The sequence below is a fragment of the Diceros bicornis genome, chromosome 1, assembly GCF_020826845.1.
Source record: "Diceros bicornis minor isolate mBicDic1 chromosome 1, mDicBic1.mat.cur, whole genome shotgun sequence".
NCBI lineage: Eukaryota > Metazoa > Chordata > Mammalia > Perissodactyla > Rhinocerotidae > Diceros > Diceros bicornis.
The window spans coordinates 58,725,792-58,738,014 of NC_080740.1; the positions used below are offsets into that span (position 1 = coordinate 58,725,792).

A 12,223-nucleotide genomic window follows, 5' to 3' on the forward strand; every position below is an offset into this window, starting at 1 on the left:
TAATGTCACATTTACTAATCTTTTACTTTATGGCTTTTGGGATTTGGTCTCATGCTTAGAAAAGCCTCCCCCTGGCCGGCCCGTGGCTTAGCGGTTAAGTGCTCGCGCTCTGCTACTGGCGGCCTGGGTTCGGATCCGGGCGCGCACCGACGCACAGCTTCTCCGGCCATGCTGAGGCCACGTCCCACGTACAGCAACTAGAAGGATGTGCAACTATGACGTACAACTATCTACTGGGGCTTTGGGGAAAAAAAGGAGGAGGATTGGCAATGGATGTTAGCTCAGAGCTGGTCTTCCTCAGCAATAAGAGGGGGATTAGCATGAATGTTAGCTCAGGGCTGATCTTCCTCACAAAAAACTAAAATAAAATAAAAGTAAAAATTATTAAAAAAAAAAAGAAAAGCCTCCCCTACATCAGCGTTAGAAAAATACTGCACAGTATAATAGTACTTTTCAGGTTTTATTTTTTACATTAGATCTTAAGTCTACCTGGTATTTATTTTTGTGAATGGTATGAATTAGAGATCTTACTTAATTTTCAAATGGTAGCCAATTTCTGAACAGTATTTATGAAATAAGCCCTTCTGTCTTCACAGATTTGAAATGTCACCTTTATCATATATTGAATTCACAAATGATCTAGGGTCTTTTTTTTGGCTTTTACTATATATCCTTGATGTGATAATCTTTTTTCTGTGCAAGTAATTTGCATAACATAATACATTTTGTATCTTATTGGATAAGTTTTTCCTTCCTTTTTTTTTTTTCTTGTTCTCCAAAATTTTATTGACTATTTTTCTCTCATTTTCAACAGTAACAGGAGGTGATATTGATATTATCAAAAAAATTTTATCTTACAGTAGTCACTGATTCCTCACTGAATGTAGAGAAAAAGATTTATTGGCACCTTAGACATCTGATAGTCCTACTAGACTGTGAGCTCTGTAAGGACAGGAACTGTGCCTTATTCCTTTTTGTCTCCCTAGTGTCTGGCACGTCATAAGCACATAATAAATATTAAATATAAGAATGAATTTATTTTAATTTATAATTGTGCCTCAGAAGATGATTATAGGTGGCTATTTGGCCAAAGAAGAAACTGTTGGATTGTTTGTTGTCATATTACAGAATATCCCCTTCATTACTACTGAAAATAGTATAGACAAACATGATCCTATACTAGAGATCTTGTGGTATGACTACGTGTATATATTTTGAAATAAATCTCATTCATTTGCTACAATGAGCATCATATTAAGTTACATTTGGAGTTAGGTAGAGAACAAATTAATATTATGTGCATTGTAAAGATTGAAAAACTAAAACATAGGTGGTTATGTGATGGCCTTTTGACATTGAGTGGCAAAATTGAAGTTATCAGCCTTATATTCTGACCGTCAGCCTTTTCTATGGAGACTATACCATTTTTGCCCTGGTTAAGAGTGTTTAGAAATGTAATTAACGATTTGCGTTTTATGCTTTTTCTTCCGCTGCACTACCTGATTGATTGACGCACACTTAAGGAATTGGCAAATTGTCAACTGCTGATGGTAAAGCTTTTGCAGATCCTGAGGTACTCCGGAGACTGACATCCTCAGTAAGTTGTGCGCTGGATGAAGCCGCTGCTGCACTAACACGAATGAGGGCGGAAAACAGCCACAGTGCAGGACAAGTAGACACGTATGTGTTTAATGACTTCTGCTGGGTATTAGATATTTTTTTGAGTGGATTTTGGGGAGGTAGCAAATTTTGGTTAAATATATCTTTTGGAGGGGCTTTTAAACTTTAGCAGAATGGATATTATATTTTAAGTGGATAAATAAATATATATATTTTACAGTATATGGATATAAAAATGGATATTATATTTTTATTCTTGCATTCTACTCATATTCGTTGAGCATTCTTGTGGAATGTACTATACTAGAGTCTGAGAAATCCAAACTGAGTAAGAATTGGTTTCCATTTCTAAGGAAGTTACTTGTTCTAAAGGTTATAAAGTAAACTTTAAAGTGACTGCTTGAGTAATAATAAATGAAATGGGTTGCTAATGCAGCAGTAATCTGAGTGCTTGCTACTCAAATATGGCATGGACTAGCAACTTCAGCATCACCTCAGAGCTTATTAGAAGTACAGAATTTCAGACCCCAGCTTGGACCTACTGAATCAGTCTGCATTTTAACAAGAAACATGGGTGATTTGTATGCACATTAAAGTTTGAGATTCACCAATTTTGTTAATCATTCTGCAGTAAAATTTTTTTTTCACACTACGATAGTTGATTTTATTTGTTCAAGGGCTCATATTGCAAGCATTAAACCACGCGTGGGCTTTGATTCTGTGAGCCCAGATTTGCATATTTAGGAATATAAAAGCTAACTGTGATGCATGTACCTGGATGAAAACTAAAGGCTCATGGTTAATCACATTGTAGTTTTTAAATGCCTACAGCCTAGAAGCCAGAAGTCATAGGTCTTTTAGGGTCTTCTGGATGTCCCACAGAGTATCTGCGCTTTTCTTGAGTTGAGCAACCTCATCATCCTTCAGCTTCTGGTTGATAGCACTGGTTAATCCCCAAGCATTCTGGATACATGTAAGGCTCAGGAAGACTTCCTTCTCAATGTCATACATCCCCTTCACCATCGTTGACACTGGATGAAGTCTGGATAGATTTTTCAACATGGATTCAGTGAGACCAGCCACACTTAATCCAATAGCGCAGTTGGTGTATCCCTTTAGCTTGATGACTTCATAGGTACTTTCAACCACCATCTTATGCACTTCCTTCCAATTTTCACTATCATTGTCTGTTTCCATTTCTGGATTCAGTTCCTGGAGAGAAAAGCCTGCCACATTCACTCCACTCTACACAGCCACAGTTGAGTCTCCATGTTCTCCCAAAATCCATCCATGGCAGCTGCTGGGGTGAATGCCAAGTTTTTCAGCCATAACGTAGTGAAATCTAACAGAAGCCAGATTACAGCCACTTCCAATCACTTGAGTGAGTGCTTGAGTAACCCACTTAGTTTCCAGATAACATATGTGAGAATATCCACTGGGTTGGAAACCACAATGATGATGCAATCAAGACTGTACTTGACGATCTGAGGAATAATGAATTTGAAGACATTAACATTCCTCTGCACCAGATTGAGATGACTCTCTCACTCTTGCTGGCAGACTCCTTCAGTTACCTCCACAATCTTAGAACTGGCAGTCACAGAGTAATCTTTATCTGCCACAGTCTTAGGTGTCTGAAGAAATAAGCTCCCGTGTTGCAGATCCGTCATTTCTCCTTTGAGTTTATTTTCTAAAACATCCGCCAGAGCAAGCTCATCAGGCAGAGACTTTCCCAGAATGCTAATGGCACAGGCCATACCAACTTGTCCAACATCCGCTACGTTGATCTTATTGTTTGGGACCGTTGCCTCTTCTTCTGCAGCTCGTGCAATCAGCTTTTCTTTAAGAGTTTACATCGTGCACAGGAGGGAGAAGGTTGTCGAGACAGTTGTAGGAGTCGCGCGAAGAAGACAACGTCTTTGCGTGCGTCTCCTTGGGTGCAGGATCTGCAAAGAGCTGCAGTAAAATTTTTACTTAGATTTTCACCTTCTCCTGTTACCAATAAGATTTTAAGCGATAGGATTATATCCCAAATGTCTTTGGGAATCATTATGTTAGTGGAGTTTAAAAACTTGTGCGTCTAGTGCTTTAAAAAAACTTTATTTAAAGTTTATTATGTTACTATATGTTAGGACATTTTGTAAGAGAAAAATGACAGCTATTTTCACATTCATTTTCTGGCTTGGTTGACATACATGAATAATTAGTATTGCAAACAAAATGCTCAGCAAACGATGTTCATACAATTTTTTTTCTTAGTATCTCAACATTTTTATATGTATGACTGACTATTTTTAATGTAATTTATTATTATAGGACCCTGAGTCTTTCTTTCTGTGTTGGTTAATTGTTGATGGTTTTGTTTTCAGTCGCAGTCTGGCAGAAGCTTGTTCAGATGGGGATGTGAATGCTGTTCGTAAATTGCTAGATGAAGGCAGAAGTGTAAATGAACATACAGAAGAAGGAGAAAGCCTGCTGTGTTTGGCTTGTTCAGCAGGGTATTATGAATTAGCACAAGTAAGCAGAGATAATCTTTAGTGATTAAAATTGTGGAAGGGTTTTGATGTTTTATTTTTATCATTAATAAAAGAAATTATAATTAGAGGACAAGGTCTTTTGTTTTTGGCAGTAGGTAAAATACAAACTGATACATAGTCAATTTTGTTGCCTCTACATGCAGCCGGGCATGGTTCATTTTCTGCCACTTACTTAAAACTAGTCCTAATGAGGAGAAACACATAGAAATAGTAATAATATTTTAAACTTGTCTTTAGAAATAATACACAACTATAATGGAAACTAGTGATTTATTTTCATTTCATCTAAATTAGCCCAATTCTTTCCTTCTGTTAGAGCAATATTGGGAAATAGCCATGTGTTTACCAGTTAGTTTCTATCTTGTGAGTATAGTTTTGCTGTTCTCTTGCTGGATAATCCCAAGCGTAACACAAATTTTTTGACAAGACCATTTACATTTAATAATAGGATGGTTAATGTGATTACCTACTTTACTTAAAGATTAATATGTAATGGTGGTGTAAAATACAGCATCTAACCTAGTGTTTTGAGTATTGAACACTGGAATATTTTTCCAAAAGGTGATTATTTTTTATTTTTCCTCACCTTCCCCAAAAGAATATCTTCCCAGATTCAGTATATTCTCTAGAAATATTATTACTAGTAAGAATTGACAATTTCTCTCTGTGTATGTGTGTGTTTTAAAGGTACTGCTTGCTATGCATGCTAATGTTGAAGATCGAGGGAATAAAGGAGACATAACTCCCCTAATGGCAGCATCCAGTGGAGGTTATTTAGATATTGTGAAGTTATTACTTCTTCATGATGCAGATGTCAACTCCCAGTCTGCAACAGGTAGGTAGAACATGATGTGTTAATTTGAGGAAAATAAATTGATATAATTAATTGTAATTGGAGAGATAGAAATTTGATTCCTAGGGAAAACCAGTTGTAAACCTACAGAAAAATCTTAGCCTTTATTTAGCATCTCTGAGTAACATACAGATTAATTTGATATCTGCAGAAGTCTTTAGGGCCAGCCCCGATGGCCTAGTGGTTAAGTTCAAGGCTCTCCGCTTTGCTGGCCTGGATTCGGTTCCCGGACGTGGACCTACACCACTTGTCTGTCAGTGGCCATGTTGTGACTGTGGTTCACATACAAAATAGAGGAAGATTGGCAACAGATGTTAGCTCAGGGTGAATCTTCCTCAGGAAAAAGAGGAAGATTGGCAACAGATGTTAGCTCAGGGTGAGTCTTCCTCAGCAAAAAAAAAAAAAAGTCTTTAAAACACACTTCAGGGGGCCAGCCCAATGGCATAGCAGTTAAGTTTGTGTGCTCCACTTCAGTGGCCCAGGGTTTGCAGGTTCGGATCGCGGACTGACGCACCACTTGTCAAGCCATGCTGTGGCGGTGTCCCATATAAAGTAGAGGAAGGTGGGCGTGGGTGTTAGCCCAGGGCCAGTCTTCCTCAGGAAAAAAACAAAACAAAACAAAACACAACACACACACACTTCAGTTCTATTTGGTCAAGACTGACAGTTTTTCTGCTGGGGACAATCTCTTTTTTGCCACAATGATGTGTAATCTATAAAGAGGCAAAATTATGAACTGTATCTCTTTTAATTCTTTATCTCATTTAAATAAAACTCCCTTGACTTTAGATTATAGATTAACCTGAGAGTATTTACCCTATAGAGTTTTTCATGTCAGATGTACTGAATGCATTTACTAATAAGATATTCTTGTGGCTGCATGAGAGTTGCTGTAGTAAGGACTACTCTTTTAGTTATTTATGCTTCCCAAACTCATAGATAGAAAGAGACTTGGTCATGTGCCTTGAATTATAGGTATAGTTTTAGTAGTGAGATTCCTTGGATTTAGTCAGGCGACTAAATGGTTTTAAAGAAAATTTAAATAACGAAAGCATATCAGTGTTCCATACTGTTAAATAAATGTTAAATGTAGCCTAATTTATTTTTAAAATGAGCAAGGCTTCCTAGAAGGTAAGATAAATGAAAATAGATCATTTCGCTGATCACTTTGTCTTAGTTGTAGTACTATTAATATGCATAATGTCTCAGATGGTTAAACAGTTGAGTTCTGAACAAATTGGGTTCTGAAATGATAGTTTTCTTGCTGAAACTTTAAAACAATCTTCTTCAGTCTCATAATTGTTTGATGGTTAAATCATCTCCCGACCACCTTTAATAAAAATCCTCAAAACAAAATCAGGAAAGAAGTAAGTGTCGTGCCGGCCCCGTGGCTTAGCAGTTAAGTGCGTGCGCTCCGCTGCTGGCAGGCAGGGTTCGGATCCCGGGCGCGTACCGACACACCGCTTCCCCGGCCATGCTGAGGCCGCGTCCCACATACAGTAACTAGAAGGATGTGCAACTATGACGTACAACTCTCTACTGGGGCTTTGGGGAAGAAAAAGAGGAGGATTGGCAATGGATGTTAGCTCAGAGCCAGTCTTCCTCAGCAAAAAGAGGAGGATTAGCACGGTCGTTAACTCAGGGCTGATCTCCCTCACAAAAAAAAAAAAAAAAAAAAGAAGTAAGTGTGAAACCAAGGGATAATGACCTTTTAAAGAAATTTTCTTTTTTTTTTTTTTTGTGAGAGAGATCAGCCCTGAGTTAACGACCGTGCTAATCCTCCTCTTTTTGCTGAGGAAGACTGGCTCTGAGCTAACATCCATTGCCAATCCTCCTCTTTTTCTTCCCCAAAGCCCCAGTAGAGAGTTGTACGTCATAGTTGCACATCCTTCTAGTTACTGTATGTGGGACGCGGCCTCAGCATGGCCGGGGAAGCGGTGTGTCGGTACGCGCCCGGGATCCGAACCCTGCCTGCCAGCAGCGGAGCGCACGCACTTAACTGCTAAGCCACGGGCCGGCCCAGAAATTTTTCCTTTGAAGGAGTTATGCTGAGGGGGATTTATATTTATCTTGCTGGGTCACATAAACGTAAATTAAAGATACGTTTCAGGAGGAAAATGTACCTAAAATAATGAATTGTGTTATGAATAAATCTGTAAAGACAAAGGAGAGGTAAAAGAAAGTTAAGAAATGAATATATATAAAAAGAAAATGTTAAGTGTTTCTGAATTGTACAGTGTTGAAAGAAAAGGAAGAATTTTGAAGGATACATTAGAATATTTTAGATAAAAATATGCTGGAAGTGATTTTTCAAGATGGCACATAATCTTATTTGACAAGCTAAGGAAATATGGAGAGAGGTAAATTGGCCTGTTCATAATAAATCTTTTAATTAGTAAGAAAATGAAGAGGATGCTTCTAACCAATACATCAAAAAAACTTGAGGGCCAGCCCTGTGGCTTAGCGGTTAAGTGCTCGTGCTCCGCTGCTGGCGGCCTGGGTTCAGATCCCAGGCGCGTACCGACGCACCGCTTCTCCAGCCATGCTGAGGCGGCGTCCCCCATACAGCAACTAGAAGGATGTGCAGCTATGACATACAACTCTCTACTGGGGCTTTGGGGAAAAGAAATAAAAATAAATAAAAATTATAAAAAAACAAACTTGAGATGATAGTTGAAGTGGTTTATGTAAGAGAATTAAAGAGGTAGACTAGAACAGTAGCATAATCATAATTGTATTTGTTTTATCATAATTTTGTATTTCTTTTTGTTCTTTGTTAGGAAACACCGCGCTAACTTATGCCTGTGCTGGAGGATTTGTTGACATTGTGAAAGTACTACTTAATGAAGGTGCAAATATAGAAGATCATAATGAAAATGGACATACCCCCTTAATGGAAGCAGCCAGCGCAGGTCATGTGGAAGTGGCAAGAGTTCTTCTAGATCATGGGGCAGGCATCAACACTCACTCTAATGAATTCAAAGAAAGTGCTCTTACACTTGCATGCTACAAAGGTACTCTATATATGTATGAATATTTATAGTTTTTTTATAACAACTTTGAATATTTAAGTATTGAGTATTTGAGTTAATTTTATATTGCTTATGTTTTCCCTGTGCTATAAAATTATCTGGCTTGTCAGAGGTTATATAGAAAGTTCATTTTAGCCTGTATTTCCTAAAGTATAGTTTCACAGTGTTTCTTTATTACTTTAATTCAACTTTATTCAATTAGGTATGAAGTCAACCAGAACTCTTAGCACAGATTTAGAGGGTTTCCATTCTTTAATAACTTTTGTTTCATATGATTTTTCCAACCTTTATTTAAAAAATAATACACACTCATAATAATAATGATAATCACATGATACAGAAAACCTGAAAAATACAGAATAGCACTAAGAAACATGTAATGCTACTATCCAAAGATGTAAAAAGCATGTGAACAATATTTTAGTATATTTACTTCCAGTGTGTTTATTAAGTATATTTATAAACAAATATATATATATATTTAAACTAAACAATCATACTCTAACACTATTTTATAGTCTGCTTATTTTATTTAGTGGTACATCATAAACATTTTCCCATCTCAGTAAGTATTTTTGTAACACAACTTTTGATGGTCACATAGTATTTCACTCTTTCAGTTAGAAGTGAATTCCGCTGCGTATGTCACAAAACCTAAATGAATAATGATTTGAACAAAAGGGAAGCTTTTTCTCTTTTACATAAAACAAGTCCAAGGGTAGGCCATCCAGGGGTAGTATCACAGTTCCATTGTTATCAAGATCTCAGCCTTCTGTTTTTTTGCCCCACCATCCTAGTACGTGATTTCTATCCTCAAGGTTACCTACAATCCAAGATGGTGGCTAGGGCCCTGGCAATCTAGGAAGGATGAAGAGGGTAAGGGCAAAATGGGTAGTGCCTTCCAATTTAATAAGCTACCTTTAAGGAGTCTTCCTAGAAGTTCTGCCTTATAGCTCCCACTTACATCTCATTGGCTACACATAGCAGCAAGGAGGCTGGAAAATGTAGTCTTTTAGTTAGGGATGTTGCCACTCAGATAAAGTCAGAGTTCTGTTATTAAGGAAGATTAAGAGAATGGATATTGAGTAAGGAACTAGCAGTCTCGCCAAATACATCAAATGGATGCACCATAATTGCCTATTGTTGGACACTTGAATTGTTCCCACTTTTTCACTATTATTAAAAACACTGTGATAACATCCTTGTGCAGACATCTTTGCCTAATCTCTGATTATTTCCTTAGGATAAATTCCTGGAAGTGGAATTGCTGGGTCAAAGGGTATGGACATTTTTAAGGCTTTTGATACATATTGCCAAATTGCCTTCTAGAAAGGTTGAACCAATTTACACTCCCACCAGCAGTGTTTGAGAGTGCCCTTTACCCCACCCTACACCCTCACCAACACTGGGTATTATCATTCTTTTTAATATTTGCCATTTTGATAGTAAAAAATGGTGTCTTGTTTTAATTTGCATTTGTTTAATAGGAAGGTTTAATATTTTTTTCATCAGTTTAATAGTCATTTGCATTTCTTTTTTGAATTACCATTTCATGTACTTCATCCATTTTTCTACTGGAATGTTTGTCTTTTTCTTACTGACTTTAAGGCTTTTTATATATTAAACTTATCAAGAAGGTTGAAATTATTTTGAATGGAGTTTTCTGTGCCTGTTAATTGCCACAGTGAGTTTATGGTTATTATTTTAAAGCTGTTTTTCTGAAAAATATGATCCAAACATGCTTTACCTGTCACTCTATTTGATTTCAGTGTTTTGATTTGATAAACAGTTTATATAGATTAAATCAAAGAATAAGTATTATTGCTTTACTTAACTTGAATTGTATACTTTGAAGTAATTTAATCTTTAAAACCTAGATACCTTGATGAGAGCCTGCTTATTATTTTGGATTGGCTTTATAAAACTGTCATTGATTTATTTATTGAAAGCAAAATAAGTTCTCATAAATTTTTGTATAGACATGTGAAAGAAAAAGATTCCCCATTTTAATACTTATGTATTAAATTGATACTCAGGTTTTTAGAAATATATTTTTAAAATTTGTGTTCTTTTTTTTTTTTTTTAAAGGCCATTTGGATATGGTTCGCTTTCTACTTGATGCTGGTGCAGATCAAGAGCACAAAACAGATGAGATGCACACTGCCTTAATGGAGGCTTGCATGGTGATTTAGTGTTTTTTGTTTGTTTTCCTTTATTGCATGGTAATTTTAAATTGTACTCACTCGAGATTTTATGGGAAGAAAAGGTCATAGTTGTTTAAGACGTTGAGAATTATTATTTTTTCTTTTTGGAAAAATATTTATTATGAGATCAGTAAAGATTTGAAAATTTTATACATTATTAGAGAGAGAAGGGGAAGTATTCAATGTTCTATTTAACTTTTGATAGTAAATCTGTCAGTGTAGGAAACAGTCCAAAAGGCAGGCTTGGCTAAGTCATGTCCAATACACTGATATACTTTTATGTTCTTCCCAATTTTTTTTATCAGCTAAAATAAATGTAATATAAAATTTACTATGTTAGCCTTTTTTAAGTGTACAGTTTAGTGGTATTAAATACATTCATAATGTTGTCCGACCATCACCACCAACCATCTCTATAACTCTTTTCATCTTTTAAAATTGAAACTATACCCGTTAAATAACAACTTTCCATTCTCCACTCTCCCTAACCCCTGGCAATCACCATTCTACTTTCTATCTATGATTTTGACTACTCTTAAGTACCTCATATGAGTGGAATCATAACAGTATTTCTCTTTCTGTGACTGGCTTATTTCACTTAGCATAATGTCGTGAAGGTTCATCCATGTTGTAGCATACATCAGAATTTGTCCTTTTTTAAGGCTGCATAATATTTCATTGTATGGCTATACCACATTTTGCTTATCCATTCATCCATTGGTGGATGCTTGGGTTGTTTCCACACTCTATCTATTGTGAATAATGTTGCTATGAACATGGGTGTACAAATATCTGTTCAAATCTCTGCTTTTAGTTCTCTTAGCTATATACCCAGAAGTGGGATTGCTTGAGCATATGATAATTCTATTTTTAATTTTTTGAGGAACCACCACTGTACTGTTTTCCACGGTGGTTGTACATTCCCACCAACAGTGCACAAGGGCTCCAGTTTCTCCACATCCTCACCAACACTTATTTTTTGTTTTTTTGATAGTAGCCGTCCTAATGGTTGTGAGCTGGTATCTCATTGTAGTTTTGGTTTGCATTTCCCTAATGATTAATGATATTGAGCATCTTTCCATGTGCTTATTGGTAATTGTATATCTTCTTTGGAGAAATATCTATTCAAATCTTTTTCTTATTCTTGAATCAGGTGGTTTGTTTTTTTGCTGTTGAGTTTTAGGCGTTCTTTATATATTTTGGATATTAATCCCTTATCAAATATATGATGTGCAAATATTTTCTCTCATTCTCTGGATTGCCTTTTTATTCTGTTGTTAGTGTCCTCTCATGCACAAAAGTTTTTTTTTTTTTTTTTTTTTTTTTTGTGAGGAGATCAGCCCCGAACTAACATCTGCCAATCCTCCTCTGTTTTCTGAGGAAGACTGGCCCTGGGCTAACGTCATGCCCATCTTTCTCCACTTTATATGGGACGCTGCCACAGCATGGCTTGACAAGCGGTGCGTCGGTGCGCGCCTGGGATCCGAACCTGTGACCCCCGGGCCGCCGCAGCGGAGCATGCATACTTAACCGCTTGCGCCACTGGGCCGACCCCCACACAAAAGTTTTTAATTTAATGAAGTCCAGTTGATCTATTTTTTCTTTTGTTGCTTTTGCCTTTGGTATCATATCTAAGAAATCATTGCCAAATCCAATGTTGTGAAGCTTTTGTCCTATGTTTTCTTCAAAGAGTTTTGTAGTTTTAGGTCTTTGATCCAGTTTGCATTAATTTTTGTATATGGTGTTAGGTAAGAGTTTAACTTCATTCTTTTGCATGTGGGTATCCAGTTTCCCCAGCATCCTTTGTTAAAATGACAGTCCTTTCCCAATTGAATGGTCTTAACACCCTTGTCAAAAATCATTTGACCATATATGCAAGGGTTTATTTCTGGGCTCTCTATTCTATTCCATTTGTTTATATGTCTGTCTTTATGCGAGTACTACAATGTTGCGATTACTGTAGCTTTGTACAAGTTT

The 12,223-nt window shown here is 36.7% G+C and overlaps 1 protein-coding gene and 1 pseudogene across 5 annotated transcripts in view; one reads left to right on the forward strand and one right to left on the reverse strand.

Moving 5' to 3' along the window:
* The window catches only part of ANKHD1 (ankyrin repeat and KH domain containing 1), a 119,425-nt gene that overhangs the window by 27,738 nt on the left and 79,464 nt on the right, over positions 1-12,223 (forward strand). For all 5 annotated transcript variants that reach the window (XM_058541914.1, XM_058541950.1, XM_058541923.1 and 2 more), the window contains exons 3-7: positions 1,524-1,680; positions 3,990-4,137; positions 4,845-4,992; positions 7,791-8,024; positions 10,131-10,225. In XM_058541914.1, the coding sequence (XP_058397897.1) occupies positions 1,524-1,680; positions 3,990-4,137; positions 4,845-4,992; positions 7,791-8,024; positions 10,131-10,225 (782 nt within the window). The remainder of the gene's footprint in view (positions 1-1,523; positions 1,681-3,989; positions 4,138-4,844; positions 4,993-7,790; positions 8,025-10,130; positions 10,226-12,223) is intronic.
* On the reverse strand, positions 2,431-3,476 carry LOC131406242 (L-lactate dehydrogenase B chain-like; annotated as a pseudogene).